Below are 14,703 nucleotides of genomic sequence, written 5' to 3' on the forward strand. Positions count from 1 at the left end.
AAAGAAAGAAAGAAAGAAAGAAAGAAAGAAAGAAAGAAAGAAAGAAAGAAAGAATAAAAACAGTATCAGGGAAAGAACTTTAAAGAGAAACCCCACCAATTTAAACAAAGAAATGTAAACTATTATAGCTAAAAACAACTAAAAATGGCTCAAAACCCTGGCAATGGGGGGCAACTGCTAAGCAGACCCAAACAAAAGGGTGCCGGTTGATGCAACAGAATATTAAAATGTCATTTGAGGGGTGCCTGGGTGGCTCAGTTAAGCGTCCGACTTCAGCTCAGGTAATGATCTCACAGTTCACGAGTTCGAGCCCTGCGTTGGGTTCTGTGCTGACAGCTCAGAACCTGGAGCTTGCTTCCAGTTCTGTGTCTCCCTCTCTCTGCTCCTCCCCCAATCATGCTCTGTCTCTGTCTCTCTCTGTCTCTCAAAAATAAATAAAAACATAACAAAAAAATTTTAATGTCATTTGTAGAGGCACCAGGATGGCTCAGTTGGTTGAGCATCTGACTCTTGACTTTGGCTCAGGTCATTATCCCCCAGTTCATGGGTTCGAGCCCTGCACTGGGCTCTGTGCTGAGTGCGCAGCCTGCTTGGGATTCTCTCTTGTTCTCTCCGTGCCCCCACCCCCACTCAAAATAAATAAATAAACTTTTTAAAATGTCATTTGGAATGCTGGATAATAATAAACATTTATTGAGCACTATGTACCAGGCACTGAGGAGAGGTCTTGGCATGCATGATCTCATTTGCTATCCTCGAGCATCTTCTGAGGTAGATATGATTGCATTTTTCAGATGAGTTAGCTGAAGCCCTGAGAGGCTCCATCACCCGACAAGTTAATAAGTGATGACATCAGGACTCAAATTCAGAGGTCCAGCTGACTCAGAAAGCCATGCTCCTAATTAATACTCTCCTGTTGGATGGGAGGACCATGCAGAAATAGAGAAATGCACATACGAAAGTGTGAGGGGGGGGGGGGGGGCGCGAAGCCTCTCCAGAGTGATTATGTTAATGTAAGAATGTTGGCATCAACATTCGGTTTGGAAATTTATAAATAGGCAATTTAGGTTGATGGGAACTTACTTGGGGCTGCTAAAGTTTAGATGTTTCTGTTCAATTTTGGATAGTTAGAGAGGATAAGGGCCTAACTCCTTCCCTTGACATAGAAGGCCTTGATTTCTTCAGTAAGCTCCCCTTTATCTCCATTTCTCACCTATTTTCTTCAAACCAGTTACAATGTCCTGCATATGCTAAGCCTTGCTATTTATATTTCTGTGCCTTTGCATGTTACTTCTTGTGCTTGGAAGGCCTTCTCCCTTGCCCATCTGGAAGATCCCATTCATCTTCAATACTGTGGTGGTTGGCCTCCAAGATGACCCCCAGTAATCCCCACCTCCTGGTGTTTACACCCTTGTAGGTGCCCTCCCACACCGAATAGGCCTGGCCTGTATCATGTGATACTGTGGATACGATGGCGTAGGACTTCTAAGGACGGGACATAACAGATATTGTGGCTGCCATCTTACTCTCTCTTGGATCACTTACTTTGGGAGAAGCCAACTGCCATGTCTTGAGCAGCAGCCCCATGGAGAGCTCCAGGAGGTGAGGCCTCCTGCCAACAGCCATGTGAATGAGCCGGCTTGTAAGTGGATTCTCCAGTCTTAGTCAAGCCTTCAGATGACTGCAATCCCAGCTGACATCTTGACTGCAACCTTACGAGAGATCTTAAGCCAGAACCACCCAGCTAAGCAGTTCCAGAATTCCTGAGCCGTCAAGTGTGAGATAACGTTTGCTGTGCAAAGCTGCTAAATTTGGGGTTATAATGCAGCAATAGATAACTAATACAAATACCAAGCTCAAGTAAATGATACTCTGCGAGGGTTTTGTAGCTTTTCTCCGCTGCTGAGGTTGAACTAATCACCCTGTGCTGCTCTGAGCCTTAGATCTCCCCTATTATAGCACTCGTGACACAGGGCCTAACTGCTGGCTTGACGTTCTTACTCTCTAGATTCAGTCCCATGAGGACACAGACAGCCATGTACAGCCGTGTAAGTGATTGTAGCGTGAATGAACACATGTGAGAAAGGCTATCTGAGCTGATTCTCATAGACCTTTCAGCCATGCTTCTCCCCCACACAAAAAATCCAAGGTATGACTTCTGGAAATCATGGATGCCGTGGTGAGTGGGTCCTGAGGATTTTCTTTCTTCTCTTTTTTCTTTCTTCCTTTCTCTTTCTTTTTTCTTTCTTTCTTCCTTTCTCTCTTTCTTCCTTTCTCTTCAAAACTTAATTTATTGCCAGTTTAAATGTTTATTTTTATTTATTTATTTAGAGAGAGAAAGCACCAGTAGGGAAGGGGCAGAGAGAGAGGGAGACAGATTCCCAAGCAGGCTTCCATGAGCTGTGAGTGGAACGAACAGCGGTCCTGCTGCGGGGCTCGATCCCACAAACCATGAGACCATGACCTGAGCCAAAACCAAAAGTCAGATGCTCAACCGACTGAGCCACGCAAGTGCCCCGGAAGATTTTCTTAATAATCCAATAAAACTCTGGCATGTATGGAGGCATCTAAAGCACTACATTAGAATTCAGATCTGGATATTAACTCAAATCTTCCAACTACATGCTGAACTTCCCTGAGCTTTGGTTTCCTCATGCACCAAAAGATTTAAAGGTTCTTCCAGTTCTAAAATTTAATGATTCTGTATTTTCAGCTAGTAATTACTCTTGTTCCAGAACAAAGTGAAAGATAGGCTAATAGTGTTAAGCCATAACAGGGGTTCTCAAACTAGGCTGCATATCAGGAATACCCCTGGAGCTTATCACAGTTAGCGCGCGCGCACACACACACACACACACACACACACACACCTGGAGCCCACCCTATACCTGCTGATCAGCTTCTCTGGGTCTCTGGAGACATGGCCAGGGCATCTGTATTTTTATGCAGTTCTAAAGTGATTCTGATGTACATCTAGAGCTGACACTCACTGATCTACAGTATGTAAGTTAGAGATTAGAAATTTTCTTTCTGCCAATTGGTTGGCTTCATGGTTTATAGAGTACAGAACTAATGGGTTTGTTCTCTGAACTGTTAACTTTATATGAGGTGGAGAGATGATGGATGGACTGTTGGAACCAGCCCATCTCTACTGCTAGAAAAGGTGTACCATCAGGACTCAGTTGGACCTTCCCCCAAAATCAGTCTTTGTATGACCCAACTGTTCAGGGCATTTACTGGAGATCAAATCATGGCTTATTTTAACCTATATAGGGTAGTACAGAACTGCTTTCTCTTTGTGAGGTAGGGATGAACAGACACTGAGAGCACTGACTTTGGAACCCAACAGTTTAGGTTCCGATCCTGACCCCAGGACTTACTTACCTGCTGGGTGACTGTGGCCGAGCTAGTACACCTTCCTGAACCTCCTTTTCCTGATCTGTTGGATGGGGATACACGTAATACCTTACAGGGATGGTGTTAGGATTAAACGATACAATGTATGTAAAGCACTTAGCACAGAATCTGGCACAAAATACGTGCTCATTATATAGCAGCACACTGGCAAAAAACAAAATATGGCACTTTTGTTATTAATAGCAACATATATTTGTCTAGTGTCTTGTAAATTACAAAGCGCCCTATGTCTTATATTGAACCCCTCCCCCCACCGCCCCGAATCTTGAGGTGGGCAAGGCAGACATTAATGACCCCATTTTATAGGAAAATAAAGGCTCGGGAGGGTTCACTGGCTCCAGATCAAATGGTAAGAAAGTGTCAGTGTCTGGATTCAGACCTGGATGTGACACCATGAAAATGAAGAATTATGCACGCACTCTTGGCAGGCTGTGCATCTAGGGACCATCTGGCTTAGCAGGCTGAGGAGGACTGTGTTTCTGAGCAGCTTCTTTTTTTAGGTGAAAGCAAGATGGGAAAAATAAGCTGGCAAACTTTCCCTCATTTTCAGTATCGGTATGATTTGTGCTCAGTGTTGCCCTCCTTCTAACTCTCAAACGCTACGTGTCCAAGTATCTCCATATCTCCTTTCGCTCCAGCTGCCCTCGGCCGCAGTGCCACTGGGTCTGCCCCGGGCCCCACACTTGGAATCTGGGAAAACCCCAAGAAAAGGAAGCAGGGGCAGCTGGAGGCATCGGAGGGCTGGGTGAACACCAGCTGTTCCCAAGTCTGCCTGGGAAACAAGCAGCCTGCTGATCAGGGGGACAAGAGGGGAGGGGACGGTGATCCCTGCTCCCCATGTCAGTCAACAGGAGGATGCTTGTCCTGCGCAACAGATGGGTCCTACTCCTGGAATAACGTCATTAACTGCAATACTAAATATGGCACGGATGTGTTTCTCTTGGGGAGCAGGAGGCCAAGAGATCAAACGTTAGGTGAGTCTAAGCAGGAAGGCTTTCACAGAAGAGCAGGAGCTCAAATGGGGCCTAAAAGATTAGCAGTACTTGGATGTACAGGGAGGAGACTGGGAAGAAAACATCGTGAGAAAGGGCACGCGTGTTCGTCTGGGGAATGGGTGGGCACACACTTGAGGGGGACTGGGAAAAGTGCGTGGTAAGAAGCAGAGGACAGGAGGGGCAGGGCAGGACCAGCCGCGATGAGGGGGTGAGATGTCATCCCACAGGAAAATCCACTCCGTGACGGAGCCAGGAAACAGCACAACTGCACGGGCCTCAGGGATCAGCCAAGTCAACACCCACCACCCCGCATCCCAATTTACAGGCAGGGAAACTGAACTCACAAGAGGAAAGGCGCTGAGCAAGAAAGACGGTGACAAGAGAGACGGTGACTGAGAGCCGAGACAAAAACCCTGGGCTCCAAGCAAGCAGTTTGGTCCTCTTCCCATCAGACCCCCTTGCCAGGTTGGCGTTTTGAAACAAAAGTAGTGTTGTCAGCGGATCTGGCAACAGGACGCAGGGGGAAAGGGACTGGAGTCCAGGAGACTGTAAAAATGAGTCCAGGGGTGAGCGGCCGGGAGACTAGCCTCAAAGGTCCTGGCAACCGGCCGGTGGGAGGACACAAGAGGACCTGGGGGGAAATCAGAGCAGGCAGTGAGCGGGGAGAGCTGGAGGAGTGTCTCCCGAGGAGGTCACGGGGCGCTTTAACCCCCCCACGCCCGCCTCCAACACGGCAGACGATAATTCCTGCAACTAGCCTCTACCACAAACTCCCCACCCCCAGGTCCTCCTCCCTCCGACTAACCTCTACGCAGACCTCTGACTCGCCCACCTTTGGGTTACAGCCGGTGCATAGACCTGTGTGCTCGGATGATCAGGTGTGAAACTCAAACCCAAACCAGAACCTAGGAGCGGAGACTCTCCCTGGTGGTGAAGAGAGGCTAGAACTGCAGTGTGGGCTTTGAGCTTTGATGTGCGGAGCAGGGAAATCAGGGCAAAGAGAACGGAACTGTCTCTTCATCCAGTGGATCCATCCTCACGCAGTGGAAGCAGCTGGGTGGCAGTGAGCAGGCTTCTTGCAAGGGAGGGGCCTGGAGAACCGGACAGGCTGGCGTAAGAACTTAGACCAGGACCACTGGGGTCCACTCAGCGAAGGGCAAATGATACCTGACCTCACAGACACGTGAGAAGGAGCAAGGAAAACAATGCCAGTCATAGGTCATGTTCACTAAGCCCTGGTATAGATACGGGGCGAAGCGCTTTACATGCATTAACTTCATTTAATTACCACCACAACTCCAAGAGGTAAATACTATTAGAATTCTCATTTTGCAAACAGGCAAACATACAAGGAAAACAAAGTTCACCGAATAAACAGCATGAAGTCACAGGGCTACTGGGGTTGGGGGTGTCTGAGTTCAAAGACCACCTTCTTAACACCTGAACTGCTTTCCTCATAAATCAAACTAACTGAGCACCTGACCCACCCACAGTCCTCGGTGAAGGGCATTTCTCTCCCCCAACCCATTTCTCAATAAATAATGCTGAGGATGTCATGGAATCTAAATACATGTCATATAGAAATTGCTGGAGTTTGACTTTTTTTTTTTTTTTTGAGTTTGGGTTTTTTTCCCCAAGATTTCTAAAATTTTATTTATTTATTTATTTATTTATTTATTTATTTATCAGAGAGAGACAGGGAGACAGAGAATCCCAAGCAGCCTCCACACTGTCAGCACAGGACCCAATTGGGGCTCAAACCCACGAACTGTGAGATCATGACCTGAGCCAAAATCAAGAGCCAGACACTTAACTGACTGAGGCACCCAGGCATCCCAAGATTTTATTTTTAAGTAATCTCTACACCCAGCATGGGGCTTGAACTCAAAACCCCAAGATCAAGAGTCCTATGCCCCACCGACTGAGCCAGCCAGGTGCCCCGTGGAGTTTCATATTTTTGATTCAATTTCTCATGAAATTGCATTCTTCATACCCTTACAGTTTAAAAAGACAGGAGCAGGTGCAAAACTGAGTATGTGTATCTCAGTACAGTACGGCTGTAGGGCTCAGTGATTAGGAGCTTGGCTTGTGACGCCGGAATCCCAGCTTTGCCAAATTCTTGCTGTGATTGCTGATCGAGTCACTTCTCTAAGGCTCTTGTTTCCTCATACATGAAATGAGGCCAATAGCACCTCACCTCAGGGGGTTACTGTGAGAAGTGAGATGACACATGTAAAGCCCTGAACATAGTCTTAGATTCACAGGAAGGGCCCGTTAACCCAGGCTGTGATGATGAACCTCATCACTGCTACTTTGCTACGCGGCAATGGCCAGGGACACTTGGTAACTGTGTGTGGTTGTGATGGGACAGAAAGTAAGCTTCTTAAGGAGGATGGGTCCTGAGTACAGAGTATGGCCTCTTCTGTCCCTCCCTCTGTCAGTTTGCAGGCCCAGGGGTAAGTGGTGTCCCAGAAGAAAGGGGAGCAGATGTAGTCCCACACAAGGCCAACACATGGAGTTGGAGTTCATCGACTGACATTTCAAGAGCCTAGTAGTCCTCTTGAGGATGAGCAAGCAGACAGCATGTCAGGACGTATACTAGAAATGTACCTGGGGGCTGTGCTGCGGGCACAGCCAGAGCCCGATCAGCCTCAGCCTGACAAGTCCAGGAAGCGGGAGGGATGAGGACTCTCATTCCGGTCTGTGCTTACTACCCTTCCCACCTCACTGATGCACCATGCCCTGCACAGAGACTTCACAAAACACCACTAGGAGGCTTCCATGGGTGTAGTTGAATAACGGGATGGGAAACAAGACTCAAGAGAAATCTGAGACATCTTTGCTTTTGGAAAGGATTCGCTAGCATGTAATTTACCAGCAAATGCCAAATAATATGCCGGATCATCTTACTTATCTAAAGGCCATTTATCTGGTGTCTTTTGATACCCTGGGAGCTAACAAAAAACCAGGACAAAAGACCAAAGGCCTTGTGATATCCCTTCTGGGCAGTCAAAGGAAGGATTATAAAGTCCAAGGGCTAAAGGCAGTGCGTTTTGACTGCAGAAGTCTCTAAAGCCCTCTGGAACTACCTAGTTTTACTTTAGACAGTTGTAAATAATGTGGCTGACCACAAGTCACAAATCTCAAGTGAAGAGGGGTTGGCGCAAGAAAGGCAACGAAGAGTGATGGCTGGCAGTCTGACTACAAGGGAGGCAAACACAAACTCTGAAAAGCAACCAAAAGAACGAGGAGGACAGCTGCTGGGGACCACACAGGATAGGTGCAAACAGCTATCCACATCTTTACAGATAAGGGTGCGCCACTGCTCACACATTAGACCTGGTCACAGATAGGTCGGCTCTCTGGGTGTGGTATGGGATGTTAGGTATGGGCGGATTACTAGTTTTGGCTAATGAAACGTGAATGGAAATAGTGAGTGGCACTTCTGGGCAGAAGCTTCAAGAGCTAATGGGTGCCCATGGCAACCAGCAAAGGACGCTTTCAGACAGTGGCAGCTCCACTGTCCCCACTATACCCAAACCAGGATACAGAATTCTAGAGCCCAGCACTGAAATGATATTCTCCTTATGCTCTGTCTCACTGGAATTCATAGATCCTCTGTGTCTTATGAGGGTAAAAAAGACACAAGGCAGAGTTTCTAGCCAACCAACAGAGAACAAGAACATGGGCAAGAAATAAACTTTTGTTGCTGTTTGGGGTTGCTTGTTACTACCATATAATCTGGTTTATCTTAATAGAAACATCCTAAAAAGTTAAAGGAGGTCGGTTCACATTAAGAAGTAACTGCATTATCTTTTTGGTAGATTGACATTCAAAATAGTCAATATTGGGGGTGCCTGGCTGCCTCAGTCAGTAGAGCACGCAACTCTTGATCTTGGGGTTGTGAGTTCAAGCCCCGTGTTGGATGTAGAGATTACTTAAAAAAAAAAAAAAAAGTCAATATTATATTCTGTAGCTTACAGGATAATTTTCAGTTATATAAAAATTCACCTACTCCAACGTTGCTGGATAAATGAGTCATTACCAGAACATGAACTGAGTGGAGGAAATAGATCCAATTTCTGAGAACCTTCTCTACAAACTATACCTGCATTCTTTATTTGCCTAAGGTAGCAGTTGGGTCTCATGTGCTCATGCTGCCAGAACTGGCCCCTCAGCATCTGCAGAACCAGCCCCAGGTTCAAGAACCAGTAGATACTGGTTCTGCGAGTGTGGAGGGGCTCTGGTCCCCATGCGGGGGTTGGAAGGCTCTATTAAATATTTGTATGCATTCTCCTAGAAGGAAGTCCATAATGTGTTGTTGAGTAAAAAAGCAAGCCAAAACTCCTTATATATAGTCTTTTAAATCATTTAAATTACAAAACTGACCTTATACTGGGCCAAAAAGCAAGTTTCCACAAATCCTGAAGGATGAACACCATATGGGTTATTTTCGCTGACCACAAAGCAATTAGGCCAGAAAACAACAGTTAGAAGATAACTACAAAAATCTCACATATTCGGAAAGTAGGAATCATACTTTTATTTATTTACTTTTAAATGTTTATTTACTCTTGAGAAAGAGATTGAGGGAGAGCAGGGGAGAGGGGCAAAGGGAGAGAGAGAACCCCAAGCAGGCTCCATGCTGTCAGCGCAGAGCCCTACATGGGGCTCAAACTCAAGAACCGTGACATCATGACCTGAGCGGAAATTAAGAGTCGGACGCTTAATCACCTGAGCCACCCAGTGCCCCAGAAACATACTTTTAAATAAGCCTTGGGTCACTCATCTTTACACTTAATCCTCTTAACAATTCATGATGTAGATCCCCATTTTAGAAATTCAGGAACTAAGAATGGAAAGAGAACATAATTTGCTCAAATTTACTCAGTGGTGGTAGAGTCAGGACTCAAAACCAGGATACAGAATTCTAGAGCCCAGCACTGAAATGATATTCTCCTTATGCTCTGTCTCACTGGAATTCATAGATCCTCCCAAGGTCCATAGCCTCAGGGGAGCTGATGCTTCACATCTTAGAGAGAAGAGCTGTCACAAGATGGAAGACATGGTCCCAGCTTGCTTTGGTGGCACTGACCTTGGACCTACTGTGTAGATGCATTTCCCCTTTGCTCCTGCCTCATCTGGGGTCCCCTACTACCTGGGCCGAGGTATGAAGTCTAGAGTAGTGGAGAGGAGGGTTTCAGGTTGATGTTCCCAGACAACTTTGAATTCGATCCCCAGGAAGATTTCCTTTCCTTTTAAAGTCTTTTTCCACATGGGCATAAGTGGTAAGTGAACAAAGAAAGACAGAAGGAAAAGTTACTTCCAGATGGCTCGCCATCTTGCTCTAATGCAGATTAAATAAAGAAAATATTCCAACATATCATTAGGCAAACATGAGTATTAATATCATTCATATTATAAATGGAACAGAATGGAAATTCAGTCTATATCTTGACTTACATTTGAGGCTAGGGCCTCAGAGCCAGAAAACAGACTACAGCACCCTGATTCCAGGCAAGTTGGAGGCTCATGGTATCTGACGTAAGGGGCAAGACCAAAGAGTCCCTAGACCACTCCAGGGGTGGTTGCCTGAATTCTAACCCACCAAACTACCTCCCTCTTGTGGCAAGGGCCTGTTCAAAAGGCCACTTAATGGTGTTAATCTATCTTTTCCATCTCAACCAACTTGTGTGGATTCTTGTCAAGATACATTTTTAGCAAAAGTCCATGACATCCAGAAACTTCTGCGATACCAGTGTGGACTCCGCTTCCCTCCCTAGGCTATGAGGACAATGCTTCTGCCCTCCTCCGTGGGCTCACAAGTCTGAGTCCTGATGTTTCATGCAACAAGAAGGCTTGAAAATAAACAGAAAACGGTGGTCTCTATCCTAGGAAGTTACCTAAAGTGATCAGAACTTACCAAGTGGCCCTGGGGAGGGAGAAGGCGGAGAGGTGGGAGGAGACAGTGCGAGGCTGGGCTAGAGGTCCTGAAGGTGGAAATTTCACTACATCCTTCGGCTTTCTTCCTTCCACTGCAGAAGCCACACTGGCCCGAGGTGAGGGAGTAGGCCACTGGGTTAATAGAGCTTGGGGCTGGAAGCCCCCCCCCCCCCCCCCCCCCCCCCCACCAACTCTACCCCACTGCTTGTTCCCCACACCATCAGGGTTCAGTTCCCAGAAAGTCAGTTTGCCAATCAGTAAGTGATCCACACCCCAACATGAGTTTGAGATCAACAAGTCCAAGATCAAAGTACCCAGTTATCTAATCAGCAGTGTGATTTCATCCTCTTAATCTGCGAAGAAGGGTCACCATCAGCCACTTCTCGATAGGAGGCTACGGGTGTCCCTGGGCAGGCCCCAAATGGGAACTCAGCTCAGTGACCTTTCACAAATGGCCAGCTGTGCCTACAGGCTGGACAGATGGTGTGGGGCCCCTGGGATGAGCGACGGTCCAATGCCTTCAATGAGGCTGTTCCACTGGTCATAGTCCTCTTTCAGGTCTGAATGGGGAAAAAAACAGGACGGTCAAGTCAATCTTTGCCAGGTTAGATCAAAGAGTAGCTACCATGGATTTAGTGGGTCAGCCTTGAGAGGAGCACCAGGGATACCAAAAGGACTGATTACAGTGGCTGTGATGGTGACCGCAGTATAACTGTGCTTCGTTCAGTGCTTTATACACGTGCTTCATAAACGACTTGCTTAACCCATAACAACTCAGTAATGATAATAATTAGTAACAGAAGGCAGCGTTTACTGAAGGATAATTCATTCTACAGACTGTGCCAAACATGCACTGTTTCTTTTTCACAATATCCCTATGAGTTAAGTACTATATTAGCCCTATTTTACAGTTGAGGAAACTGAGGCTCACAGAAGCTACCCGATTCACCCAAGGTCCTTACAGCTGATAAGTGGTAGAGACAGAATTCACACCTGGGACAGAAAGGGTGAGAAAACGGAAAGCCTATTTCTGAGCTCAGGAAAGCTGCTAAACAGGAAGAAGTCTTCTGCATGCTAGCCCGTGGGTGCAAATTCAGGGCCACCTCGATGCAGGGCAGGAGAGAACAGGATGGCAATATCGTGAGGCAGCACAACTGGACATGATTCACGAGAGGGCCCCGGGATCGTGGGCAGATGGGTCTAAGTTTGTTTTTTTTTTTTTTTTTAACATTTATTCATTTCTGAGAGACACAGCACGAGTGGGGGAGGAGCACAGAGAGAGGGAGACACAGAAACTGAAGCAGGCTCCTCGCTCTGAGCTGTCAGCACAGAGCCCGATGCAGGGCTTGAACTCACTGACCATGAGATCATGACCTGAGCCGAAGTTACACGCTCAACCGACTGAGCCACCGAGGCGCCCCGGCAGATGGCTCTAAATACACAGCAGCAACAGTCACAAAGGATCCAAGGCCTCAGGCTGAGGGAGCGGGGCACAGCCGAACAGGCACTCACTGTGCTTTTGTTCAAAAACAAACAAAAGCTGGGGCAGAAGGCAGGGACCACTCTCCTCCATCTTTGGATCCCCAGCACCATGCCAAGGACCTGGCATGGACCAGGTCCTCAACAAGTAAGTGTTACAGATTCGTTAACTCAAAAAAACATTGAGCACGCCCATGATGTGCCAATCTGTTCTTGGTGCTAAAAATACATCCACACACAAATAGAAATCCTTATCCTCATAGAGCTCGTAATCTAGTAGGTATAACAATAAACATAAGAAATTACATAGGATGGGAAGCGGTGATAAATACTATGGGAAACAAAATAGAGCGAGATAAGAGAAGCAGTGGTGGTGGCTGAGGGACGGGGCAAGGGAGGCAGGGAAGGGACAATGTTTTAAAAAGGGTGGTCGGGGCACCTGGCTGGCTTGGATGAAAGAATGTGACTTTTGACCTCAGGATTGTGAGTTCTAGCCCTACGCTGGGTGTAGAGATTACTTAAATAAATAAACTTAAAAATTTTTAAATTAAATTAAAAATAAAAAGGGTGGTCAAGGTGGGCCTCACTGAGGTGAGATTTGCACAAAGACTTAAAGGAGGTGGGAAGAAGCCACGAGACTATACGGGAACAGTGTTCCATTCCAGGCAGAGGGAACGGCAGCGCACAGGCCCTGAAGTGGGTGAGTGCCTGGAGTGCGGGAGGCTTATGCAGCAGCACGGAAGGAGGCCTGAGGAAGAGCAGCAGAGAGGGTGTCAGGAGGGACCAGAGGGCCACGTCACATGGGCCCAGCAGGATGCTGGATGTTGGCTTTTGACCCTCGGAGAAATGGGGAGCCATTGGAGGATTCTGAACAGGGGTGTGAAAGATCTGACTTACTTTCTATCAGGATCACTCTGGCTGTTTGATTAAGACCGTGTGGGGAGAAAGGGTGGCAGTAGGGAAGCCACTCAGGAAATTCTCACAGTGATTTCAGTGAGAGACGACTTGGACAGGATGGCGGTCGTGGGGGTGAGGACAAGTGACGAGATTCCATATGTAATTTGAAGGCAGAGCCAAGGGGATTCTTGAAAGATTGGAAAGGGGGATGTGAGAGCAGAGACAAGAGGGAGGACTACAGCTTGAGTAACTCAAAGAGCAAGACCGCGGCCGAAATCAGGTTTTGCTGGTGAGAGAGTAGAAACGTCGAGTGGTGGGTTTAGACAAATGGCGACATTCATGGAAGAGATTAAACTGGCGACAGAAAGGTGGGACTTGCCAGCATGGAGATGGCGCTTAAAGCCGCAAGACCAGATGACATCAGGGGACACGGGTAGAGAAGAGGTCCAAGCCCTGAGCCCTGGAAGCAGCAAAGTAGACCGATGAGGAACAGACATCGAGGCAGGGGAAAAACCCACCGTGGGGTGTCCTGGCAGCAAACTCCAGGGTCCACAGAGGTGGGCGTCCCCGACTCTGTCAGGAGCTGCTGAGCATGCCAGGGGGCGAGGAACGGAGTTCACCACCGGATGGAAGGGTGTGAGGGTCACTGGCCACACTGACAAAAGCAGTTTTCATGGGGAACTGGGATGCAAACGCCTGACTGGAATGGGTTCAAGAGAGAATGCAAGGGGCGCGTGGGTGGCTCAGTCGGTTGAGCGGCCGACTTCGGCTCAGGTCATGATCTCACGGTTCGTGGGTTCGAGCCCCACGTCGGGCTCTGTGCTGACAGCTCGGGGCCTGCAGCCGGCTTTGGATTCTGTGTCTCCCCCTCTTCCTGCCCCTCCCCCATTCTCTCTCTCTCTCTCTCTCAAAATAAATAAACAAAAAATGTTTTAAACTAAATAAATACATAAAAAAGAATGCGAACACAAGAACCAGAGAAAGCGAGTTTTGCTGTTAGGAGGAACAGGGAAAAGGGGTGAAGAGAGGGGAGAAAGTGGGGTCAAAAGAGAGATCTTTAATTTTTAAAAAAATTTTTTTTAGTTTTTAAAGAGAAAGAGAGTACAAGTGGGGCAGAGGGAGAGAGAGGGGAGAAGAGAGAGAGAATCTTAAGCAGGCTCCATGCTCAGGGCAAAGCCTGACGCAGGGCTCGATCCCACGACCCTGGGATCATGACCTGAAGTGAAATCAAGACTCACAGCTCAACCGACTGAGCCACCCAGGCACCTCCCAGAGAGGTATCTTTAAAGAGAAATTTCAGGGTGAAATGAAGCAAGAGAGGGAAAAACTGATGATGGAAGATAAAGAGGAAAAAACTGCCGGCATATAGAAAAGGAGGGAATCTGGTACGTGAGTGGAGGGGTGGCCTTAGACAACTGACTGGGAATCTCTAGGAACCGGCCGCAGAGCTGAGTATAGGCATGCAGGTGGGTAGACGAGGTGCTGGGATTTCGAGGAAGTCCTGACTACTTCCATTTTCTCAGTGAGGTGGGAGGCGAAGTCAATCAGCTGAGAGACAGGGTAGGGGAGGGTGTCAGAGGTTCGCAAAGGAGAAGATGTGAAATAGTCTTCTGGGAGAGCGGTAGAGAGGAGCACTAGGTGGAGACAGAAGCTACCTGTAGTTCATTGGAAAGGAGCACCAATCTTCCTAAAAGTTTATTTATTATTATTTTTAAAATTTTCTTTAATGTTTACTTTTGAGAAACAGAGCGAGCATGAGCAGGGGAGGGGCAGAGACAGAGGGAGACACAGAACCCGAGGCAGGCTCCAGGCTCCAAGCTGTCAGCACAGAGCCCGACGCGGGGCTCGAACTCACAAACCGTGAGATCATGACCTGAGCCGAAGTCGGACACTTAACCGACTGAGCTGCCCAGGCGCCCCAAGTTTATTTATTTATCTTGCGCGCGTGCAAGAGAGAGAGAGAGAGAGAGAG

The 14,703-nt window shown here is 47.4% G+C and overlaps 1 protein-coding gene across 5 annotated transcripts in view; it reads right to left on the bottom strand.

The window, feature by feature from the left end:
* The window catches only part of PAFAH2 (platelet activating factor acetylhydrolase 2), a 67,952-nt gene that overhangs the window by 22,846 nt on the left and 30,403 nt on the right, over positions 1-14,703 (bottom strand). For 2 of the 5 annotated variants that reach the window (XM_040465535.1, XM_040465530.1), the window contains one exon: positions 9,632-10,915. The exons of the other annotated variants lie outside the window; for them this stretch is intronic. In XM_040465535.1, coding sequence (XP_040321469.1) covers positions 10,897-10,915 — 19 coding nt within the window. In that variant the 3' untranslated portion in view covers positions 9,632-10,896. Of the gene's footprint in view, positions 1-9,631; positions 10,916-14,703 lie in introns of those variants that run through there. 5 annotated transcript variants of the gene reach the window in all.

The sequence above is a fragment of the Herpailurus yagouaroundi genome, unplaced genomic scaffold (assembly GCF_014898765.1).
Source record: "Herpailurus yagouaroundi ecotype Mexico unplaced genomic scaffold, PumYag 77, whole genome shotgun sequence".
NCBI lineage: Eukaryota > Metazoa > Chordata > Mammalia > Carnivora > Felidae > Herpailurus > Herpailurus yagouaroundi.